Source organism: Ascaphus truei, chromosome 21 (assembly GCF_040206685.1).
Source record: "Ascaphus truei isolate aAscTru1 chromosome 21, aAscTru1.hap1, whole genome shotgun sequence".
NCBI classification, from domain to species: domain Eukaryota; kingdom Metazoa; phylum Chordata; class Amphibia; order Anura; family Ascaphidae; genus Ascaphus; species Ascaphus truei.
Genome location: NC_134503.1, coordinates 17,279,199 through 17,305,012, shown reverse-complemented (window position 1 = coordinate 17,305,012; position 25,814 = coordinate 17,279,199). Strand labels below are relative to the sequence as shown.

The following is a 25,814-nucleotide window of genomic DNA, read 5'->3' as shown; positions in this document are numbered from 1 at the left end:
CTACTGAATCAGTTTCCTATAAAATCCATGTTCTACACAGTTTTACTTCAACCTAATATGTCCAAGGTCAATAAAAGGAACTTTAAAGGTTCATCCAAAGGACAGTACAAATGACACTGGGTCATCCATGGAGATGAGAGGAAAAGATATGTCAGCAACAGCAAACGAGAGGGGATCTTTACAGTAAGGGCAGTGAAAATGTGGAATTTACTACGGATACAGACTGATAGAAAGAAAAGTAGACGGGGATATGCCACATGAGTTGACTATAGGAAGGGATGATTCAGGGACACATCTGATTGCCATCACTGGAGCCAGGAAGGATATTTGTTTCATCCTTATGAATCATTATTGGTAAATATTTCACTGGGGTTTTTCTGTTTGCCTTCTTCTGGATCAACAGAAATGTAAATATAGAGGAATATTTTGCCCAATACAGATTTAGCAAAGCATGGGACATATGTCTCTTTTCAACAAAACCCCCTCTCTGCGAAAAAGGCCAGTGCTTGGCAGGCCCCTTGTGGCAGGGATGGGGTTAACAATGTCTGATTTTAATTGTTGGTTATATCCATAACAATATTTTCCTGCATGTATTGAATCTCAGGACATACATTAGTATGTCCTACGCACAGTACATCTCAGTGTATGTCTCTTGGTATAATGTTTGGAAATAAGTAACATCGCAGCCTGCCCCGGTTAGAAACCTACAGTATATAGATCATCAATTCTCTTGTCAAGCTGATCTGTGAATGGAATGGTTATAACACTCTCCCCGCTGCAGAACGGGCGCACCTCTCCCTAGGGTAAGATAGGAGGAAAAAATAATTGCAGTGTTTCTCTTCTCGTGACAGTTTGGCAGAGATGGACCAGAAGTTGCAACAGATTCAGGTATGGCAGCAAGTGGATCAAAGCAAAGCCATCAGCCAGATATTACAGGAGGTAAGCGTGGATTCATCCAGCCCAAGGTCCATTCACCTGCCCGATGTATGTATATTTAGCTGTAGTAGATGCCATGTGTTACATCAGGGGTAGGCAAACTGGGAGGTGCGAGATTTTCAGGGAGGTGGGAGATGCGGCACTTGCAGAGGCCCCACGCTCTTCCCCAAAGCATTTAAATGAAATGCCGGGGGACCTGCGCACGAGGCCTCTGACGGCTTTGGACGATGCGGTGTCCTTTGACGCCAGAGACGAGGTAAGGAGGTGTGGTGGGGGGGGGAGGCAGGGGGGCGCAGGGGATAAAGTTTGCACACCCCTGTGTTACATGTCTGGGAAGATGCACAGTAGAAAGGGACCCAAACAGTGTCCTCCAGAATATCATCACTAATCCCACCTGCAGCTCTCCTACTCTTGTAACCTCACTAACCGTTGTAAACATATTGTGTGTGTGATGTTGGGGCCCCTCACACCTGCTCCCCGGATTCCCATATACACCACTCCTTCAAAGCACTTTATTCATGCTGCACATCCTTTATTCTTATACTCCTCCTCTACGTGTGTGTGTGTGTGTGTTTGATTATTATTATTATTTCACTCAAAATAAAGTAATTGATATATATAATCTTTAACTATGGGGGGGGGGAACCCTTGCTACTGCTAGTCAATGTGTAGAGTGGTGGGGCTACTATCAGGGGAAAATAGGGATAGCAACGACGAGAGAGAGAGAGAGCCCCAAGGAGAGCACTCAGGCACTCATAGAAACAAGTGTACCTGTGAACAATGTGGTGTAGGTGAGGAATGGGTGAATAAAACACTTTGTTGTTAGTCGTAACTCAGAAAGGTAAAACAGGAATGCTGTGGATCAAGTATAGTACTTAATGTGAGCCAGTGTGACAGCGAATTAAATATGGACCAGACATAGTAAAAACTGTGACCAATGTGTGGTCTGTACTCAAAAGGACAGAGAAGACAGTATAGAGGCCAAATAGCAGGACTGAGACCCTATAAGTAGCTGTGGTGAGTGGAGATAACCACGTGACTGCCAGGAGAACTTAGCTGGTAGTAAAGGTAAGTTCTCACCTCAGTAGGGTAGCCAATTTATAGTATAAAGGCTATTCCCTGTGATGAGGTATAGATAAATCTGCCCTTAGGCTGATAATCTTTGGGTAGAGCTGCAGGTACCGGGTGTCACTTGGTACAGTGCCGTGTGCACTAGACAATCAAGTGCACTCCCAGTGGCATATAGTAAGGATAATTCTTACCTGCCAGTGGATTGTGCATATGTGCAAAAGTATACCATGGCAGGCAGGGTCAGTAACTGCTAGAACAGTGCACAAGTAGTGCCTGTTTACATGTAACGTCCATAAGCATGGACCGTAAGGTACATCCGTCCGTTATTAGCAGTCCTAGATACTAGGTGTTGGCTAGGCACCTACAACTAATTACGTCAGAGGGGCGGGACGTGTGCTCGTGATCGGAGCGCGTCCGTCCCTAGTAGCCCCTTCGTGTGGAGCTATGCTACTGTAGCGTTATGCATGTTCTTTTAACTTGGCAGTTTATCTTTGGCCGGTATACTCAAGCACCCTGCATTAGTTGTAGGTGCCTAGCCAACACCTAGTATCTAGGACTGCTAATAACGTACGGACGGACGGATTGGTCACAGTTTTTACTACGTCCGGTCCATATTTAATTCGCTGTCACACTGGCTCACATTAAGTACTATACTTGATCCACAGGGTTCCTGTTTTACCTTTCTGAGTTACGACTCACAATAAAGTGTTTTATTCACCCATTCCTCACCTACACCACATTGTTCACAGGTACACTTGTTTCTATGAGTGCCTGAGTGCTCTCCTTGGGGCTCTCTCTCTCGTCGTATATATATAATCTTTGCTAGTGTAAGGAAGATGGTACAGGTAGTTAACTTTGGGTCGTGGACCAAGTGGGTTAACTAGTTCAATAGTACTGGCAGACTCCACACGTGCAGATGCGGTTGTTTTGAAGAACTTTTTTTTATTGCTGAAAGGCATTGGGATGTGTGCAAACCATTTGAGGGGGGGGTAGGGTATATGTGCATTTATATAGGGGTGTGTGACCCCTTATACCCTTCTTCTACCGTAATGTTTGTCGCTCCCATACTTTTACTCCCCCCCCCCCACCCATGACTCTGCCCCACCGTGGTTCTCCCCTGCAGCCCCCAGCTCTTCCTTGTCCCCACACATCCCGGTGCTGACCCGTTACCGTTTCTCTTGCAGTCTGAGATCCAGAAAGCTGCATTTGAAGCTCTGCAGCTGAAGAAAGACCGTATGCACGGACACATCCGGAAGCAGGTGCGTCTGCAAACCACGAGCAGGGCGGGGCACGGAGGGGGCGCATTGTGCAGAATGCATGGGAGCAAGGCGTTTATAGATCCCGTTTCTTACTTATCCCAATGAAGGGTCTTCAATCACTTCTGATAACCGGTGCATTGATCCCTGACTTTAAAAGCAGCTTTTCATGTCGTAGACAGAGGACGAAAAGCCAGAACCCTAGAAACGCAGTGACGTATAGTGGTGCCGAGCATCTCGCTTGCATAGTCGCAGGTCTGCAGATGGTGGCATCCTACCACACTATAGGCATTGTTCAGTACAGGTCCATTAAGGACATGCAGGGAAGGTCAACAGACGTAATTGTGTTAATGATTTTAGGGCCCTATTTACTAAGCAGTGCTGCTCCATCAGTCGCCTTCCAGCACAGCTTCCGAAATGTGACTCCCACAGTCCATTTCAGTTGTCTTCCATCACGTAAGTGTCTCACGCTGAGTAAACATGGCCCTCAACGTCTCCAAATTCCAATTAGAAGACACTTTAGACAGTTGGAAAAGTGCAGTCGTACAGGAGAGGGTGAATACTAAGGGGTAGAGCAGGGGCGGCCAACTCCAGTCTTCAAGGGCCGCCAACGGGTCAGGGTTTCAGGATATCCCTGCTTCAGCACAGGTGATGCAGTCTAAGACTGCATCACCTGTGCTGAAGCAGGGATATCCTGAAACCCTGACCCGTTTGGTGGCCCTCGAGGACTGGAGTTGGCCGCCCTGGCGTAGATTGGGCTGTAGCCTTCCACCCAGTATGCAAGCGCTGATCAGCTTCCCTCCTGCTCGCTGCTTTTCCAACTGGCAAAGCACTCGACTAAATTACTTTCCAACAACGGTCAATACCATCAGCAACCAGCACAGAGCGAAGCCGGTTTCCTGGGTCTGTAGTGTGAGCCAGTCATGAACAGCAGCGGGACACACCTCGGCTCCCAAGACTCCCCCACTTCCCATTATGGCCCTAGCACTGAGTGGAGCAACGTTCCAAAGTTTAGCTCCTCTGTGCACAATATAGTGTTCCAGCAGCAGCAGCTACACGTGGGATTTCACAGCGATATAGAGATACAAATAATATGATTATATTGTAGAGTGTTCATTCTCAGGGTGGGGGCGTCAACCTGAAAAACTGCTTCAATATATAGAGTACTCAACAGCTGCCATAAATTACATTATTTATATACTTGGAGATAATATATATATATATATATATATATATATATATATATATATATATATATATATATATATATATATATAATCTCTCTCTCTCAACCCTCCATTACATTTCCATTGCAAACATTCCAGCATTCGATATTGTTCCTTTTCTTTTTACTTGCGTTTTCCTTCTGCCTGGCTTTGCTATTTCTTTATTTGTTATTTCTTTGCTTCACATCTTCAGGGACAGATGGTAACGTGCGTAATACTAGGCAAGTGTTGAAGGGCATTTCTCCTCCGCCAAAGGTCGGCTGTAGCGCCGGATTTGGTTAAAAAAAAAAAAAAAGACGCACCAGCCCCTCTACAGAAAATGCCGGGAAGCCACCTTCCCATGCCAGACAACCTTTTAGTCCCGCTCATTGGAATGGGGCTGATCTCTTCTTCAGCGCTGGGATGCAGCTCTACGCACTGTTCTTCTTGCATGGCAGACATTGAAGTAGCATGGTGCCAATGAAAGGGTTTTGTGTCTCAAGAATAACACCTTGCACACACTTGGCACACCAGCCTTCGCTGTGTAAGACATGTAATGCAGGAGGCACACATCCAGGGCAGGGGGGCTCAACTCCAGTCCTCAAGTCCTCCTCCCCCACGCCAACAGGTCAGGTTTTCAGGATATCCCTGCTTCAGCCCAGGTGGCTCAATCAGAGCCTCAGTCTTTGACTGAGCCTCAGAGCCACCTGTGCTGAAGCAGGGATATCCTGAAAATCTGACCTGTTGGAGGGCTCGGGGTTGAGCACGTAAGAATGCATGGGAAGCGTAAAGTGATGCTGCTGCTATGCGCCTTTGCATGGCCCCACCCAAACTCCTTGTCTGCAGCTAAACCACATGCGACAGCGAAGTGAAATGAGTAGGTTTGGGGAACTGCGCAAGCCACGCAGACACATGAAACTTCTGACTTGGCAGCGCACATCCTTCAGTTGTAGAGAGGCCAGCAGTGCAGAGCAGCACATGGTGTTGCTGTCCTCTCTAGAACTGAAGGGCTTAATCCGAGCACACACGCACCACTTAAAGGAGGATTCTTGTCGTCTTCGCCTTGGCTCCTCTTCTAGCACCTCTGTAGCTGTACGATAGGAAGGGGGTCACTCGTTACAGTGCGACAGAGCCCGTCAAGCAGTACCGCGTGCAAACTCCCATTGACTTGAATGTGAGCCCCTTTTACACTTGAATGAATAACTCCCAAAGAGTTACTATTATCAGTTGGTAGCATTTCCTAATCTCCCCCCCCCCCCCCCCGCCCCCCTCATTGCAAGGCAAGCCCCTCCTAATGATAAATGCAACTTTTTAAACATAACCAACATGCCCCAGTAGTCTCTGTACTCTCTCCAAACCAATGGAGGAAGAAGACATTTTCCCCAACAAATCCTTAAAATAATGGTGTTGAATGGTTAGTAAATCCTTTCTTTAATGGGGAATTTGAGCTGAAAATACATCCCAGTATGTGTATCACGAAGCCCCCAATAACCTTATACAAATAGCAACCACACAGGACATCATTGGGGCACAGTATCTTGATGCAATGAGACCCTACATCAAACATTTCTCTTTGTTGTGGTCTTGCGACATACTTAATATTTCCCCCATATATAGCACAGACAATGTGCAGAATTGTTGCAGGCACAAAGGGTCCCTGACCCAAAGAGCTTACAATCTAATGCTGGTACCTGAGGCACAGGGAGTGAGAATGACTTGTCTGAGGTCACTGGGATTCGAACCAGGGTCACCCACTTTTCTATTAAATCCTTGCCTTGGATGGAATCCAAATCATCGACGGGAAACCAGCGTAAGAACAAACTCACAAGCCATGTGATCTTCCCAATTCCCACCACTAGGGGTGGAGACTTTTGTGCAGCATATCTCATGTGTAATGAATCGAAGGTCAGCGGTACGAGTACAAGTTAATTTCCTTAAATAATGCCCCTCCGTGATCTATTCCATTTCGCCAATAACACTTTATTTTCCGTGTTTCATGGAGTTCCATTGGATTTCTCCACTCCTTGTCAACTACAATATTCTAGGCCGAGAATGACTGTGTCACCAAATAATTTTGGCTGAACCTCGACAAATTCAGCGAAATGAAATGAATCGACCATTCCTATGGCATAAATATTTCATATTTGCATTTAAAAAAACAAACAATTGCCGTTGGGTGAAGTAAGATGCAATAAAAATATGGCAACTGTGATAGTGTATCTGCTTGTTTGTAGAAATCGCATTAATAGGTGCCGTAGCTAATTTTGTCAGCCTGCCTGCTGTTGCATACATTTTGGATTGAGTTACCTTTATAAGTAAAGACAAGTGTTATTTTGGGTGAAGAAGCTAAAAGCTTCTTAACGGGACGGGAAGCCTATTCAAACGAAACCTCCTGTCTCATCTTCTGTCTAGATTATATTAATAGAAGTTGAGTTAATGCAGCTGACTCAGCTGGAGGTAAAGAGGCAAGAACTGGACACAGAGGCACTACAGGTATGTGATTACCCTGGGCTCTCAGCATACAGCAGAATGCTGCCCCAACAGGGTTCCTCGTTCCCCCTTTAACCCATTACATGCGCCGCGGCTTCAGTTAAACCCATCTCTACAGCGGATGCTTGCAATGCAACGCTTCTGTATGAAGAGCTTGAACCAGGAGTGGCCAACTCCAGTCCTCAAGGGCCACCAACAGGTCAGGTTTTCAGGATAGCCCTGCTTCAGCCCAGGTGGCTCAGTCTTGGACTGGCTTAAACCATTTAACAATAAATAGAGATGATACTGATCAGTTACTGGCGGTAAGAAGGAATTTATTGACATTCGGCTCTTGGCATCCCATTAACCCTATAGTGGCAGAGAAGAGTTTAATGGTGCAGTTGCACTTAGGGCCAAATTGAACTAATCACAGCGATATGTTTAATGGGTGAAAACTAGATTGTTGTGCGTTTTAAAAAAAAAATCAGACCATAACCTCTCAGTATTTTTAAAGCACATGAAAAATGGATTCTGGACATTTTATAGACATTATAACCAGAAATAAGAATGGCGATTAGAACTTATTACAGCAAGTCCTTATTGACTGGTTATGATTACCTTCTTATTGTGGTAGAGGAAATACGGTTGACAATCCCCTCTTCCCGATTTAGAGTCCCCATTGTAAATGACTTTGAAAAATCATTTGTAAATCAGTGTGTCATTTGTGTTTTGGCAAAGGCATCAACCACCAACATTGGAAGCATTGGCCATATCACTGCCATGAGTTCCATGTCCTAAGTGGCACTGACCAGAATGTGATCTGCTTGTTCTTTGTCAGTCTTTCTCTCCTGTGTACAAAATGTCAGTCTCCCCTCTTTCCCTCTACCTGTGTCTTCCTCCCTACGAGAGCCTTATGTGCTGTCTGTATACTCCCCGATATTCGTATCGTCAGTTTAGGATGTCTCCGCCTCTCTACCATCTGTTTGAACCCTCTTCTGTGTCCTACATGTCCCGTTTTGGTTACTACAATGTTGGACTATTCTTGGCTCTTCAGACACTCAAACCTAGGAATCGATGTCCGAGCAATATGGCCCACCTACTATCCTCCTTACTACATACAAAATAATACACCCTACTAGATAAGACCACCTTCTTACTGCATATCCTTACTGCATACAAAATAATACACCCTACTAGATAAAACCACCTTCTTACTGCATATCCTTACTGCATACAAAATAATACACCCTACTAGATAGGACCACCTTCTTACTGCATGTTCTACCATCATTCATTTCTGATTGTATCTTGCATCTAATACTCTTTCTCAATAAAAAGTCAATTACTCTTTCCCTCCAGCTCTGAAGAGCTAATGAAATACACACGTGGGCAATTTCTCTACTCTAATAGCCCTATCCACAAAAACTTATGTAATAATAACTACAATACTTATAGATGTAACCCATTTAAAATGTCCCTGCCACTAGTAAACTAGACTTGGCTCCTAGGAGGGACTGGTCCTTTAGCCTATTATTGCTGGTATTCATTAAGCTCCAATACGAGTTATGGCATTGAATGGACGTTGACACAGGGTTGTGGTGTAATAGCCCTTATCGGAGCTTAGTGAATTACCCCATATATGTCTCTCTCTGATCACTTAGGTTTAGGATTGGTGTATTACAGTAATAGTTAATTTCAGTGATGTATCTCTACCACCTGTTTATACTACGTGGTATAATATTAGATTCAGCACTTAGGAGTACCAATAGTACATATCTGGGGGTTTCAGCTGCATAGCAGCTTTTAGAGCCGTGTTTTTCAACCAGGGTTCCTATGAATCCTTGGGTTCCCCGGCATCCTTAAAGGGCTCCCTGCAATTTTCAGGTAATTTGAAAATAGTACCAAATACAGATCTGAGACGCACTATTATAGAGGGTTGGGGTTCCTAACAATACATCTAACCTCAAACGCGCTATTAGAAAGGGTTGGGGTTCCTTACAATGCATCTGATCTCAGACGCGCTATTAGAGTGGGTTGGGGTTCCTAACAATACATCTAACCTCAAACGCGCTATTAGAGAGGGTTGGGGTTCCTTACAATGCTTCTGATCTCAGACGCGCTATTAGAGAGGGTTGGGGTTCCTAACAATACATCTAACCTCAAACGCGCTATTAGAGAGGGTTGGGGTTCCTTACAATGCTTCTGATCTCAGACACGCTATTAGAGAGGGTTGGGGTACCTTACAATGCATCTGATCTCAGACGCGCTATTAGAGAGGGTTGGGGTTCCTTACAATGCTTCTGATCTCAGGCGCGCTATTAGAGAGGGTTGGGGTTCTGCGGAATTTCACAATATAATTATAGGCTTCCCTAATGAAAAAATGGTTGGAAACCGCTGATCTAAAGGGAGAGAGGGATAAAGGATCCGTATGGTTACTATTATTGTAAAACCAGTGAAGCACTGGAGAACTTCCACGAGAGCTGGAAGTAAACCCAAAGTCAATGTTCAGCGACAAAAAGGGATGGGTGCTCAAAGGGTGTAAAATATATACATCACACAGGGCTAGAAACAGAGGTGTTGGAACTGCTTAAAGGGTCCGATTCATTCTAGATATAATCAGCTAGTAGAATAATAAAAGTAACAATTTATTACTCGCATTTCCGAGAAGAAGACCCCTAATGTGCGGGTCGGAACGTTGTCTATATAATGTGAGTAATAAATAGGTATTTTCATTACTCTATTTCTAAGTCATGGTTCAGTTCTTTAACCACTATACACTTTAATAGTCCATCTGTACAGGATACCTAATGTCTCAAATTGCAGACTCTCTTGTACATTCCTCATTAACATACTAACCGCATCACTTTTGAAGGGTTCAGCAAAGCGGCCATAGGGGAGCATTACTTTTTACCTATTGTGTGACCTGCGTATGTTATCTGTGTCCTGTGTATCGTTCTGTGTTTTGTGTGTGTGTATAGTGCCAGAATGAATCAGGAGAAACAGGAGACCATAGCATAGATGTCTCTGAGGTTACCCCCATCACACCTGAGACCTTCATGTGATTTACAAATGATACTCAGTACTCCTGCAGTGCCTAAGACAGCAACGGTTTGCAAAGCGATGCAAGCTCTTCCAGCAATGCGTTGCCAGTCTTTCTGGCAACAATAGAGTTAAAGCTTTGAAAGGCACGTGCAATTTTGCTTAGCCAATAAATACTTGGAGGTTGCAATAATAACCAAACGTGTGCAATGTTCAATGAATTTAAAACTGGGTTGAATGGGATTGAAATAGATCTAAAAGGAACTATGCCCCTTTCTGCAATGAGTGTGGAGTAACGAGGCAAGAGAGGGGAAGCATGGCTCATTGAGGCTATCCCTCTCCCTGCCGGGTGACATGGTGGGGACAAGTGTCCCACAGAGTCTTTCCAAGAAGTGATATAGTAGCTCTGAGACAAATGGTACCTATACCCATTGATTCTGTCCCTTCTACTGCAGGGTGACCTTGTAATACGAGAAGCATTGTAACGTCCCCTGAAGACCCATGGGACTGATGGTTTAATGAGCCTTTCCTTCTTATTGCGCATTAAAAAAGTTATGGTTGGTCAAAAAAAGACACACACCACTGTACCGTGTCCAGCAAATCAAAATCCCACTGGTGGGTGCATTGGCATGTCTCAGATAGGTCTGCAGCCCTGCCTTTCCCCATTATAGCTTAGCATACAATGCTATGATATGCAGCCGTAATACAAGAAAACAGCCTTCATCTGTGTCCCTGTTACTTGTCCCTTGCTGTCCCAGCATCAGAGTCTATTGTACGAAGTCCTGAAGCAGTTAGGAAGGCTGAGGGGTCATTTCATTGGTCATTTTTGATTTGCTATATCATTACTTCAATCACATGGAGAGAAGTCACGTGAACAGTGAATATAAACACCTGCTTGTATTCTGTGGCTTTGTTGCTTCTTTACATCCCATCCCTGCCATGCGACTCATGGACTTTTCATTTTTCCCACCAAGAGCCACATCTCGAACATAATTCCAGTGTTCTGTGGATGACATCACTGGCTTGTAACCTGTTAAAGTCTTAATGGAATTAGACCGTGTATGTCCTACACACTCCCATTAAGTAGTGCAAATTTCTTACTGGTCATTGGGCGTAGGTTTGTTACAAGTTATGGTTCCCTATATACACCAATCTAAGTGTTCATCATAGATGTTGCAGTGCATGAGTTTGCAAAACCTAACAGGGTGGTGACCGTTCACTTGAAGGAGAGACTTCTGAGTTCTTCACATCACGTGCGCAGTTGCATCTATGATTTATGTTGGCCCATTAAAAGGACAAACTGTTTTATTCAGCGGCCTTGTCTTCCATGGAGTCTCACTCGTTGAAGATAAGTTTGTTTAATCGATTTTTAGTCCAGAACCCCCCCAAATCTCCCCGACTTGTGTACTAGGACTATCATAGCTCAGGCAGAGCAGTGGTCTTCCCTCCTCGTTCCCTGCAGTAGGTGACGATCTTCTCATTGTGCATCAGGAAGTCATTGCAGAGCAACGTCGCGCCCTCAGTGAGCTCCTGCAGCAGCTGTTCAAAGACAAGAAGCAGAGGGAGGAGGAACTCCTGGACGTCTTGGTAAGCTGGATGTTCTTGGAGATCACACGTTCTTAGAGATCCCATGTTGCTCAGGCTATTTTTTCACCCTGGCTGTGCTCACATAAATTGAGTCATGTTGTAATAGCATTTGTGTCTTTCCACAGCTCCAGATGGATGCAAAAAGTGAAGCGAAGCAGGAGAACTACTGGCTAATCCAGTATCAGCGCCTATTAAACCAGAAGCCGCTGTCTCTCAGACTGCAGGTAAGAGCTGGACTTGCTGAGGGGAAAGTTACTATGATTTTCCATTCAACTGTATTCCCTGCCATTTTTTATACCATGTTGCTTATTTTATAGGTACATATAGGTGTAGATTTTGGCAAAGCAACGAGTGTGTAAGATATAGAAGTGTTGTGAAGCTAGGGGTATTTGGTGTGTGTGTGTGTATTTGGTGTCTCTGTGTCTCTGTGTCTCTGTGTCTCTGTGTCTCTGTCTCTCTCTCTCTCTCTCTCTCTCTCTCTCTCTCTCTCTTTCCTCATCTCTCTCCTCATCTCTCCTCTCTCTCTCTCTCTCTCCCCCTCTCCCTCTCTTTCTCTCTCTCTTCATCTCTCTCTCTGCATCTCTCTCTTCATCTCTTTCTCTTCATCTTCATCTCGATCTCTTCATCTTCATCTCGATCTCTTCATCTTCATCTCGATCTCTTCATCTCTTCATCTCGATCTCTTCAAGCAAGCAATTCAGTTGTGTAAATAAAATCCCGTTGAAGTGTGCGTGTATGTCCTGGTGTCTCTGTGTCTCCGCCTCGGTGACCCCACAAGTCGGTTACCTCTGACTGTGAGTCCGGCTGTTCACCGCTGAAGCTGGTGTCTGTGCCTTCCTGCTGGATAAGCTGTTATCCGTCACCTCTTGCAGTACAGCGTGTCCCGGCTCCGTTTGGGCTCCCAGGTTGAGGTAGGGTGTTCACGCTGATGACTGATCAAATCCAGTCTCCTGTGCCGCTTAATCTCGGCGTTTCAGCGCCTCAGCTTCTCTGCCGAGTCGTCAGTCAACAATGGATCACGTTCCTGCGTCCTGCTTCGTTCCGACTCCCAGCTGGGAATGGTCACTTCACTGCAGGAAAACCTCGATCGGGGTATTGGCAGAGTGTACACAGAACAGAATGGGCAAATAACCGCTCCACACACTGGGGCTTCCTTTGAAATTGTATTGTGGAAAGTAAACCAGACGGCAGCTTTGTGGAGAACACGAGAGACATCATGCGGTTTATAATTAATGTTGGTATTGATTTCAGGTGATGGGTGCACGTGGCTTTAGGGTATATAGCCACGGTAAGGCATAGGCTTCACTGCACACCCCCAGAAGAAGATCCCCCTGTGGGATCGAAACATTGGTTCTATGTGTCTGTTCTAAATACAATTTTTTGCATACCTACCTCTGAGTGCTGCCTCTGTTTGCAGTTCTGCTGCCTCTGTGTGCTGTTCTGCTGCCCTGCTGGATGGCAATGTACCTTTTACATCCTCTTTGGGACTAGCACCAGGCTTCTCTGGAGTTTGATATTGGAGTGCTTGCTGCTCTTCTTTACTCATACATGCTTATAAGCTTAGCACCCAGCTTTTCTTGGACTTTACTCTGTGTGGCTGGGATTTAACAGGATCCTCTTAACAGCTGTGTTTACATATTGTTTATCAGTACATTTTTCGGTTGCTTTTGCTTTCTTACTGGGATATGGAGGAGTTTGCTGATGTCTCTGGCTTTTTTTCGAATTTATCTGAGTCACTCAGCTACACGGATGCTGACATAGCCAAAATCGGGTATACTGAAGCTGTTGAAACAGTATTTGGCCCAGATAAACCATCAATTTATAATGATTTATTGAAAAAGAGAGAGGAGGACTTTTATTTGCATGCTGTATCTCTGTCGCATTATCACAAAGAAAAATTGTTGCCTCGTGGATTCGGGATTAAAAATCAACCCACGATTGGCAGAGCTGATCCTGATTTTTGTTCAATGTGGATTAACCCTATTAGTAATGGAACAATCCACAAAGGAACTAAATAAGATTAAGAAAGAAATGGAAACTATTGCAGTGAAACAGGGACCAGTCCTAGAGGCTGATTCGGACACAAATTGGACAGACGAATTGCAACAGACAAATTAGAAACTGCGGTAGACGTATACCGGACAAGCCTCATTAAATATAAAAGGGACACACTGAAACTTGTGACAGTGGATTACAAGGAACGCAGGGTGTACAAATGGTTGCTAGGGATCAACGACCCCGCACAAGGCTGCAGCAGACCACGGAGGAACTTTTCACGATCAGGAAAGGCGGCAGTCACAGGGATGAGTTAAAACACCAGCGATACGGGTCTTTCAGATTCACAAGAAAATGCACATGCAGTCCCTTTTTTAGGAGTGACTGGCAATCGGAAACCACCCTTACCGGACGGCGTCACCTGGGACGGACAAGGAGAGGCGTCTGGAAACCAAAGATTTCTGCCACGCCAATCGAAAACGAAAAGCGGGAGAGGAGCCAAGGGGAAGAATCGGTGATTTATAATATCTCTTCGCACAGACTGACTCCAGCAGAACAAAGTGTCCTCAGCAAGGGCTTGTCATTCGTTCCCACTAATCTACGCAAACCCTTTGACTGAAGGTTATATATGTTCAAGATTAACCGTCTACTGCTGTTGAAAGACTATTTTCACAGGCCGTATGAAGGTGAGCAATCCAGCAGGCAGGCAATGGCCAGAGGACGAATCTTCAACCTAAGAGTATGTTTGATCCTCCAGTTGTGAATCACAGCATGTCCACCATGGGCCTTGTTGAAAGAGCTACAAGAAAGCAGATCATGAATTACAAGACTAGCTACCATAACATCACGAAGGAGGAACGCCAAGCCATAATCAGCCTCAAGCGCAACAAGGATATTATAATCCGAGCCGCTGACAAGGGTGGGAGTGTGGTAGTTATGTCATATGACTATTATAGGCAAGAAGTACTATCACAGCTGATTAACAAAGACCAATTATAAAAGACTTCTGTCTGACCACACAATGATGTACAAACAAGAAATTGATTCCATCATCCACATGGGAGTGAACAACACTTGGATTGGTGAAGACACTGCTAAATTCCGTATACAAGATCATCCTATCATGCCAGTGCTGTACACACTCCCCAAGGTGCATAAATCGTTGACTCGCCCACTGGGCAGACCAATAGTCTCTGCAAGGGGATCTCCGTGTCAGTCCATTTCACAGTGTGTGGACTTCTATTTGCAACCCATGGTGATGAAGATGCCCTCCTACGTTCGTGACAAAATGGACTTTATAGCCAAATTGTCTAAATCAACAGTGGGCATTAGCTCTGCCATATTGGTAACCTTTGATATCTCCGGTTTGTATACAAACATACCTCATCAGGAGGGAATTGATGCAATTGGACACCAATTCAGTGTTTTTTTTTGTTTTTTTCTGGCCATGTTGGACCACCTCCAGAGTTCATTCTACAGATGGTGGAGATTATCTTACACAAACTCTTTTTCTGGTTTGAGTGTTCATTCTACCTCCAACTGATGGGATGGTGATGGGGTCCAACATGGCCCCACCTTACACCAATTTATTCATGCATGAGTATGAACAGACACATCTCCTCAATGATGGTCCACACTCGGACTGCATCAAACTTTACACCCGCTACATTGAAGACATCTTTATGGTGTGGGCTGGCGGCGAGGATCAACTGATTACATTCTTCATATCAACAATATTCCTTCAAACATAACGGTTCACGTATGCCTATAATCATCAGGAGATGACATTTCTGGGCACTACTGTGTATAAACATGACAATGTGCTTTGCACGAGGATCTTCTGTAAACTTACAAATAGGAACACACTCCTGGACGCTAGGAGCCATCACCCCGCACTGCTCAAGAGGGTGCTACCATACTCCCAGATGATAAGAGTTCACAGAATTACAAGCGATCCAATGGAGGTGGAAGACGCCCTAACCAGAATGGCGGATCGTTTTCGTGAGAGGGGATATGATGGAGAGATACTACTTGCCCTAGCCAAAGTTAGGACACCCACCAGAGAGGAGATGTTGGCGCCAGCGGCTAGACAGCAGATTGACAAACGGTTCAACATAGTGACTACTTATAGCACTGCTTCCAAGCTAATCAAGAACAGTGTGACCAACAATTTGCATGTCATGGCCAACGATAGAAAGATTGGCCAACATTTTGTTAATCTCCCCCCCTCTTTTGTTACAAGAGGGTTCAAAGTTTGGGGGATCTATTAACACCGTCAGATCCTGTTGATAAGTATGCAGCCAAACCATCGTGGTTGAAGAAAACAGTGGGGGGTATACAAATGTCATGTCTGTGTTAATTGTCAGTATATGATTGTGGGCAAATCTTTTGCCCACCTACATAATGGAATTACCATTAAGATATTGGATTTTCTCAATTGTGAGTCGAAGTTTGTGGTATATCTCACTAAGTGCCCCTGTGGACTATTTTATGTGGGTAAAACCACCAGAATGCTTAAAGAACACATTGCTATGCATAGGTCTATCAGAAAAGCTCTCCATGGCGCAGATGCGGGCGACGATTTGAGACATCTACCTGTCACCAGGCACTACAAGGAGAAGCACAGCCTTGCGACCTTTAGATGCATGCCTATTCTACAAGCACATGTGCCCACACGATTGTACAGCGCGCACCAAATTGCCTAACGCCTATGAGGCAGCTGCTAGTGCGTGCACGCACGACTGAGTACGATTGTGCCACCGCGATTTTGAAGAGGCAACATTTTCTTTGTCTTTTCAAGCGTGGCCGCGTGACGTCCATGTCACGTGAGCAGTTCAGCCAATGAGGGCAAACCAGCTTCATGACTCGTCCGCCACCCCAATCTCCTGCAGCCAAGTTCACAGATCGCTGGGGCTGCAGGAGTGCATGAGGCTATGCGCTCCGTCTCACGCGGGTACTATAATCTTAGCCATAGAGAAGATCTTGACATTTTGGGGCAGGGTATGTGATGTTGCACGTCGCATGTAAAACCTCCTTTGCAGTGTGGGAGATGATTTTGTCATATGTCTCAATACATAAATCAGATGGCCGCACCATTGGTTTTCTGGTTGTATTTTTGGGAGTGCTAGAGGTTCCTTCTCTTATCATTTTTTATTTGCTATGTCGATGTAGGACAGGGGAGGATCGGTGCAAGTGACCCACCGAAGCAGGCATAACACCTACAATTTATTATATGCAAACATATCATATCAATACAAAGTGTATTTGTGTATTCATTTGTATACAAGTGGTATTAAGTGTCCCCCCCTCCCAAGCAGGTGTGATCATTAGCAGATCAAGTCATCAATCTCCCAGCTGGTTTAATTAGCTGAGGTGTCTACCAGTGTCAGAAATAGGTACACAAGCTACACTGAATTTATTAGATACAGGACACACAAAGACTGGCAGATTCTATCCATAGGGAAAAGAAAAGGTTTCGGGGACGGGAAAGAAGCTCGGGGTCAGAACGGAGGTTTCAGCATCTTGTATAGGGGTGTACATAATACTTTGCAGGCACAATGAGTTCCTGTCCCAAAGAACGTACAAGCGAATATTTGTTTTGTTCATGAGGCACAGGGGATAAAATGAGTCCGTAAAGATAAAGAGCAAGACCTCAAGGAAAGCAGATACTGGGATTTGAACTCGGTTGACCTGCTACAAAGGCCAATGCCTTTACCACTGAGCTACTTTTTTACTAAAAGGGTACAGTTAGCTGGAGGCAGCAACATTGGAACAGAGCAACGACAACGGCATTATGTTCGATACTTTGCATTGACAGTCTTGGCTCCAGTTGGGTTAGCCGCCTGTTGGACAGGCTGTAAGAGTCTTTCCTTAATGTTTTTTTAGGAGAAAGGATTAGAGCGGGGGTTAGTGCATCTACTGAGAGAACTTTCTGCCGAGAAGTATCTGCCGATATTCGCTCATCATCGGTTCAGCTTGGAGACGTTGGAAAAGATGACTCCCGGTGATCTTAAAAAGGTAGGAAATGTGGAGAGGGAGAAGGGGAGAGAGACGTGTCCCTGATGCACTTGCAAGATTGAGACTGTGGCGTAGCTAGTGCAGGTGCTGATCGGGCAATGAGCATGTATATCCAAACCTTGTGTTGTTGAACGGAGATCTCCAACATTACTTTAATCATTTACAATTAATTGTGTGTATGTATGTATGTCTTTATTTATATAGCGCTATTAATGTACACAGCGCTTCACAGCAGTAATACACGTGACAATCATATAAATAACAAATAATACAAATAAAGGGAAAGCGTGCTTCAGACATAAAGAGGTACATGACCCTGATGTTTCACGGAAGGGCTGAGGTGTGTATTCCTGATTGATCATGAGCATGGGTTAGAGGTATGTGTCCTTAAAGTTTAATTAGGAGAAGGAGGTGAGAACGACGTGTCCCTAATGTCTCAGTGGGAGGCGGCAGGAGAGCGCCAATGTGCGGTCCCTTTTTATCTATGTGAGAGAAGACATTGAGAGGATGAGGCCTTTATTATAGGAGAAGTGTTTGGTAGTTCTGCGTCCCTGATACCTCGTAAAGGAGCAGGTTGTGTGTATGGGCTCCTGATATCCCTGAAAGGCTGGAGTTTTTAGCAGGTGCGTGTTCTTCAGATAGTTCTCTTCTGCTGTAGATCGGAGTAGAAGAAGTTGGGCTGCAGCTTTCCATCATCGAGCGAGCACGAGAGATCCGGAGACTCGGAGACGGTAACATTCTCTATCCTGTACATTTTGCATTTAAAATTTAATTTAAATTAAATGCCTCCACTGTTTTTAACCTATGAATATAATGGTGTCGGGATGCAATTAGAGGATCATAGGTGCATTCTGTCTCTGTGTCAATATGTCACCTAAATAGGTGGACTATTGGTGTCCACTCTACAGATAGTGGTTGTAGAGACAGACTTGCTGAGCCATTTGTCCTGTGTATGTGTATGTATCACCTTGACGTGACATGGGCTGACTCTATTATTTATTTATTTTTTAAGCATGTTCTTGTATAGCGCGGCTAGTTTTACATATCGCTTTAGAGACATTTTTGTTCTTACAACAATCTATGTTTTTGGTGCCTGAGGCACAGGGAGATAAAGTGACTTGCCCAAGGTCACAAGGAGCCGACACCAGGAATTGAACCAGGTTCCCCTGCTTCAAACTCAGTGTCTTTACTCATTGAGCCACTCCTCTATGCTTAAGGTCCCCTTTCTGTGTAACCTTACGGTTGAAGTGACAGATTCGATAGGACCCTTCTTTCTGTCACCTTGCAATAGAAGGGACAAATTACCGGTCCATTGGGCCTTTCTGTGCGAGGTCTATATTTTGTTATTTCATTACTTCGGCTGTATTATTGTAAAGACTTTCATGCTTGTCTGGTTGTAGATCTACCAAAGGCTGTGGATAGAACTCCGCCTGATGTACCAAGTCCCAGCGCTCCCGAGGAAGACCAGCCCAGCCCAATAGATCCTTCAGCACCTGTAATTGAGATGGTAGACAGGAAGTCGGAGTGTGTGGTATGCATGGAGCAAGAGGTAATTATCAATAACCAATCAATGGCGATTTGACAGCAGACAAGAACCACTTGGCCCACCTTGCCTGCCAATTCTACTATCCGTGTGAAACCTCAGACGGTCCATTGCAAACATTGTTGCGGTCCCTTACTGTGTTATAAACAGTAAGCTTTCTGCGCTCGGGCTGTCAATGGTATTCTTTTGAAGTCCATTTCCCTTTGCAGCAGAGTGTGTTGGGGCACCTCCCCAAAACGCTCCTAAATAGGGACTCCCGACAAAAGAAAATGCACACGCAGTGCACCGGGGATGACTATAAATCCAAATAAAAATAAAGTGGATATAAAACCTTAAGATAAAATAAAATCCTCCCAAATCGGGATGTAGGTAGATAAAATATTTTATTCTTAATAAGAGGTCTGAATGACCACACAAATGACAAAAAACAAGACAAGCGGTTCCAACGCCGCTGTAGTGATAGTATATAGTTATAGTCAGTGGTCGACAAATCACCAAAAAATAGACTCGCCACCTAGTATCACACGTGTGCTGCTTGGGCCAATAGGAGCTTGCCACAATGTTAAATCCACTCGCCCAGGGCGTGCAAATGTATAGGTTTGTCGAACACTGGTTATAGTAATCCCTGGTGCGCTTTGTGTGTATTTTCTTTTGCCCTCACTGTGTTGGCCTGTACCCGCTCTGCTGGGAACTATTCCATGAATCCACCACCCTTTCCGTAAAGAAGGATTTCCTCACACGTCTCTTGAGCCTCCCACCCTCAGATTGTGACCTCTTGTTCTAGCGCTTTTCACTACATACTTAGTAGGGCATTTACAGCGCATTCCTTATCCCTAATTTTATAACCACATTCTCGTAGGGGGTTATTGTTTTAGGCATTCAAGTTGATGGGCGTTTCCTTGTGGTAGAACCCGATCGGCACTATTGCACTTTAATCAATAACTCCTATAGTATCTGCAGCGCGATGCAGAATCTTCCACCCCAAGAAAGGTTACATAGAAGATGAGGTTCAAAAAAGACGTGTCCAAGTTCATCCAATGCTAAATTTAGACGACAGATACGTTATCCTATATCCCTACGCACTGTATATTGTTGTGTAAATGAGATTTGTATGAGCTGTGCTCCACAGATTCACTACTTTTGAAAAATGCAAGAAAAGGACAAGTTACAGACGTAACAAACGTCTGCGCCCCCCCCGGAAAGATAAACACTGGGGGAGGGGGGTCCAATCCGGAAGCAGGACCCCCCCCCCCCTGCAGCGCGATGGCAGCAGACTGTCCCCAGCGCCACGGCCATTTGCTTTGTGCAGCCATCAGCGGCGGATTTCCAGGCACTTGGCTGTGGTGACCGCCACAGTGCAGCCGTCCTCATTCTCCTTCTGAATCGCAGCATCAAATGACAGCGTTGCGTTGCCATTGTAACGTGACATCATGACGTCATTTGACAAGACGCCGTGTGACGTCACGTTAGTGTGATTCGAAAGGAGGAGGGCGAGAGCAAGGAGCCGGCGGCCACAGTTAAAGTGCCTTCCCATCAGGCCTGATGGGCCCGGGAGCGCGGCAAATGTATACAGTATGGGGGCAGACATTTTTGCCGCCCCAAAATTTTGCCACACTAGTCCCGGTCCTAATGGGAAATCCGCCACTGGTAGCCATCAAGTCTGGCAACATCTGAATAATAGAAAAGTTGGTGGTCTAAGAGAATTGTAGACATGACGTAGGTTGCAATACCTTACAATGGACCAGAGCCACTTCGTGATATGAGACTGCAGTGTTCCATGAAAACTCGCAAAACAGGGACTTCTGTACACAGTGATGTCATCTAAGAAGTGCTAGGATGTTGGCCCAATAAATGTTACCACAAACTCGTAATGAACCCCCACAACCTGGGGATCAATTTCTTGATTAGCAAGAAATCTATACAACATAAGACCAAAATCCCCCCGTGCTGCATCCAATCTGGCAAATTATATAGTTAAATGTCTTCTTATAAGGAAGGGTCATCTACTTAAATTCTTTGGCCAAAATATGTGTAAGCCTGTAACCACACCAAGGTATACAGTTGGTGCAGGTCCTAACACGATCTGCAAACGCTCTCCTAACCTCTCTAATGGAGGAAGAAGTCTTCATAGACTGGACTGTCACAGGTGCATCACAGGACTTGCTATTTAAAAGTGGGATGAGAGATCTTAAAACCAGGGAGGAGGCGTCCCCACACCCCAAACATCAGTTACCCATTGTAATTTACAAACACACACAGCCCCTGCAACCCAGAGCCACCACACCATACGTAGATCAGTGGTTTCCAACTTTTTTTTTGTTGGTTAAGGAACCCCAACCCTCTATAATAGCAACTCTGTGATCAGATGCATTGTAAGGAACCCCAACCCTCTCTAATAGCGCGTCTGAGATCAGATGCATTGTAAGGAACCCCAACCCTCTCTAATAGTGCGTCTGAGATCAGATGCATTGTAAGGAACCCCAACCCTCACTAATAGTGCGTCTGTGATCAGATGCATTGTAAGGAACCCCAACCCTCTCTAATAGCGCGTCTGAGATCAGATGCATTGTAAGGAACCCCGACCCTCTCTAATAGCGCGTCTGAGATCAGATGCATTGTAAGGAACCCCAACCCTCTCTAATAGCGCGTCTGAGATCAGATGTATTGTAAATTCTTCTGTATTTGATACAATTTTTCAAATGACCAGAACATTGCTGGCAACCTGTTAGGGGTGCCCGGGGAACACAAGGGTTCCTAGTAACCCTGGTTGAAAAACACTTGACACAAATATATATGGCAAAGAAATACTACTGGATCTGGTACCTAATGTTGGCAAGAAATGTACGTTATTTTGCCATCTTTTTGTGAGACGTTTCATATACAGGATTGGCAAGCGAACTAATGGTATTTCCATGATGATTGTGATTTTCCCCCCAGCTAAAAACAAGTTCAACGCTAATGTAACCCCTTCACTACCATATGGGTCTGGACTGCACTCTGGTAGCGAAGGCGTTAAGTTCTGTCAAAGAAGATTTGAACACTGTTTCTTGTTGCTCATTAGGAAAATGCTTAACCCGCTGCTTCTGTATTCCTGCCAGGCTCACATCATCTTCTTCACCTGCGGGCACGTGTGCTGCTGCGCCAGCTGCGGAGATGCCCTGCGTACCTGCCCGCTGTGCCGCAAAGACATCACCCAGCGCATCCGGATCTACCACAGCACCTAGGAGAGGGGAGAGATCACAGAGAGAGGAGACTTCCTTCTCCCTAGCACTGCTGCACAGCCGCTGGGGGGGCAGGGTGTAAGGTGAAAGAGATTCACTTTCACTCACAAGTATGTCACCCATTTGCTGCCTGATGGGCCTGCAGCTTTATAATTAAGCTGCAATATACGTTTCTGACGAGTATACCTACCCATCTTACTATTTAATGCAGGGGTGGCCAACTCCAGTCCTCAAGGGCCACGAACAGGTCAGGTTTGAAGGTTATCGTTGCTTCAGCAAAGGTTGAGCCACCTGTGCTGAAGCAGGGATATCCCTAATACCTGGCCTGTTGATGGCCCTGGACATCTGGAGTTGGCCACCCCTGATTTGACGCTGGTTGGCTTACTTAGAGAAAAGAGAATCCCTGTTGTATTTTCAACTCCTCTTTGCCGCCGGCGAATACACCTGTTATGACAGCGAGTTAAAAGGCAGCAGGAGAAGATACAACGAAAAACTCTGAAAATGTATAGGCTGCACTGTATATTGATACAGAGTATCTCTATACACTTTCAGCCCACTCAAAATGACCATATTGCATTGTATACGGATGCGGAGTATCGCTATACACTTCCAGCAATCCACAGCTGCTATTGCTTAGGGATCTAAAGAAGACCCTCGCCTTTCCGATTGTGCGTTCACAGCATCCGAAAACAATAATTCCCCCACCACCTCCCCTCATGACGTTCCCATACTACGGGGGGGGGGCAGCTCCAGTCCTCCAGGGCCATCAGCAGGTCAGGTTTTCAGGGTATCCCTGCACCAGCACAGATTGAAGACTGAGCCACCTGTGCTGAAGCAGGGATATCCTGAAAACCTGACCTGTTGGTGGCCCTTGAGGACTGGAGTTGCCCACCCCTGCACTAGAGTGCCATATAGGTAGGTCCCTAGCATGTGACCCACTGACAGTCTGAGAACATCATATGGGACAGCAAAACATGTCTTTGCTCGGCTGTTTCCTCATTGTCCGTGTATAATGTGAAATGTATGCACCGTGTACATATGTGTGTTTATAATATATATAATATATATAAGTGTGTGTATTTTATCCTAGTTATGTGAGCGTGTTCTGCAAAGGACAGAAATTTGCACTTTTCTTGAATGCTTCCCTTTATTTTGTTATGTTATAAACATTTGAAGCAGGAATTCCACCTTTTAAGTTTACCACAGCTTAATAACCTCATGGTTATGTAATTGTCCTGGCAGGAAAGGGGTTGAGGATGCTCTCCTCATTCATCGTCTTGCAGGTAGTGTGGCAGACTGCGGCCATTTTGTTTTCACGCTGCACCATGGAATTGGGGCCAAGGAAGTCCTGAACCAGGAGATTCGAAGTCACATGTTCTGCCCCAGGAAACCCAGACATGTCCACTCTGATTTTATGGTCAGTAGGGTGGGTGTAGGAGGCAGGGGGTGTGTGGGGGAGAGGTCATGGGGGGTGTGGGGGCAGGGGGTGAAGCTTGGGTCAAGGGGGTTGGATGGTGCCAAAGAATTACCTTTTTGTTGTTGTATTGTTGAAGGAATATCTTCCAGCGATGGCCACATTAATGGGCTTCTGTATAGGTTTTTTTTTTTTTTGGGGGATTGTAAACATCAGAAGGAACCTGATAAAACTAGTAACGCAACCAAGTATAGATTAATATTGGGAGACAACCTAGCGGAAAAAGAATTAATCGGCGGAAAAAATGCCATTACTTTTAAAGGAACAATTCATGCCATTTTCATTTTTTTAATACCGGTTTGAAGCAGGGAGTCTCTGAACTAGGGAACATAGAAAAAAACGTGTAAAAGCTCCAGGAGGTCTGGAATAGTGCTTTTAAGCAGTAATAAAATAATAGGAGTTGACACCGGAAAAATAGAGATTTAAAGGGCTGCAGTTTTCTGAATAACAGATTGATGGGGATAACAAGGAGGGAACACAGTGGGGACAACCAATTGTGATATGCAATCACTATGTCCCCCTAGCCCCGGCTATGCCCGGTGTGGAGTACCCTCTACTCACGATGATACGCCGCCTTGATCACCCTTTCTTGCAGCTGCTGCCCTGACGCTGCCGAAAGCGTCTCCTCCAGGCACCCGGTGGTGAAACAGATTCTCTCAAACAGCAATAGAACCAGGTAAGAATCGATTATCCAGCTGCTTCATAATGCAAAAATTAGGCACTCACCAGCAAAAAAGAGGTTAAAACGTATGCTTTAATGCAGGGGTGCTCAAACTGTGGGGCGCGACCCCCAGGGGGGGCGCGACACTGCCGACGGGGGGCGCGGGGTTTACAGAGGCCCCGCGCGCTTCCCGAATGCACTTAAATTAAGTGCCGGGGGAGCTGCAGGGCCTCTGTAAACCTTACTTACCTAGGCTCCGGCGGCTTCCTCCCTGCGGATGACGCTGCGAGGTCATGTGACGTCACGTTGCTATGGCAACGTGACGTCATTACGCCGGAGCGCGGGTAAGTTGGGGTTGTGGGGGGCGCGGGAGCGCGGGGACAGCCGTCAGGGGGGCGCAGGGAAAAAAGTTTGCGCCCCCCTGCTTTAATGAACTACATAAAATACAACCAGATAGTACTGACAACTCTCCCACGCGTTTCACGCCCACTGTGGCGCTTTCTCCTTGAGAAGCGCCACAGTGGGCGTGAAACGCGTGGGAGAGTTGTCAGTACTGTCTGTTTTTTTGTTTTTTATGTAGTTCATTAAAGCATACGTTTTAACCTCTTTTTTTGCTGGCGAGTGCCTAATTTTTGCATTAGGGAGCGGCCGGATAATCGATTCTTACCTGGTTCTATTACTAGTCTCTGGAGTAGAGCCCTATTAATTTCAGCTTTCTGGCTGAGCTAGCTGGGTTATAAAGTTTAAAGCTCCCGCGTCCCGCGGGCCAATAGGAAGCTGAACGTGATGACGTCATGGCTTCCTATTGGCCCACAGGGTGCGGGAGCTTTGAAACTCTGCCATTACATAAACCCTAGTAGAGAAGCAGACCGGCTACCGGCATCCTTTATGGAGGTAAGTATCTCCAGAAGTAGGGGGTCCCCAGAACTGAAATGAATGGGGTTCAGCTCCGGAGACCCCCTGATGCAATCCTAAGTTTAAAAAAATGTTTTAAAAGGCATGGGTTGCTGCTTTAAACGCGAGTCGTCTTAGTTCATAAATCAGGTGCTGTTTTTTTCCCACCTGACTTATCAACTAAAAACAATCGCTCGTTCTGCCCCAGTTATAGGGTCATATTTACTTAAGCGGTGCTAGACCAGAAGTTACCTTCCGGCACCAGGAAACCACTTCCGGCCCATTCAAGGGAGTCTTCTGGCACAGCACCGCTTTAAATTTGGCCCATAATGAAATTTGCCTTTCCTTCCTTCTTGAGGTTACTGGCCTAACTGGCAGCAAAAGTGTTTCCCATGCGGGGTATCGTAGCAAGCGGAGAGGGTGCTTCTTGTGGCCCTACAGAAATG

At 45.4% G+C, this 25,814-nt stretch overlaps 1 protein-coding gene across 5 annotated transcripts in view; it reads left to right on the top strand.

Annotated features, from left to right (window-relative positions):
* LRSAM1 (leucine rich repeat and sterile alpha motif containing 1) overlaps positions 1-23,795 on the top strand; it is a 52,854-nt gene extending 29,059 nt beyond the window's left edge. For 2 of the 5 annotated variants that reach the window (XM_075579174.1, XM_075579172.1), the window contains 9 exons: positions 852-939; positions 3,192-3,266; positions 6,881-6,961; positions 11,468-11,563; positions 11,689-11,787; positions 17,444-17,575; positions 18,234-18,306; positions 18,976-19,124; positions 22,217-23,794. In XM_075579174.1, coding sequence (XP_075435289.1) covers positions 852-939; positions 3,192-3,266; positions 6,881-6,961; positions 11,468-11,563; positions 11,689-11,787; positions 17,444-17,575; positions 18,234-18,306; positions 18,976-19,124; positions 22,217-22,342 — 919 coding nt within the window. In that variant the 3' untranslated portion in view covers positions 22,343-23,794. Of the gene's footprint in view, positions 1-851; positions 940-3,191; positions 3,267-6,880; positions 6,962-11,467; positions 11,564-11,688; positions 11,788-17,443; positions 17,576-18,233; positions 18,307-18,975; positions 19,125-22,216 lie in introns of all 5 variants that reach the window. The other 3 variants (XM_075579173.1, XM_075579175.1, XM_075579176.1) reach the window with 3 other exon arrangements.
* Positions 23,796-25,814: the final 2,019 nt, after the last annotated feature.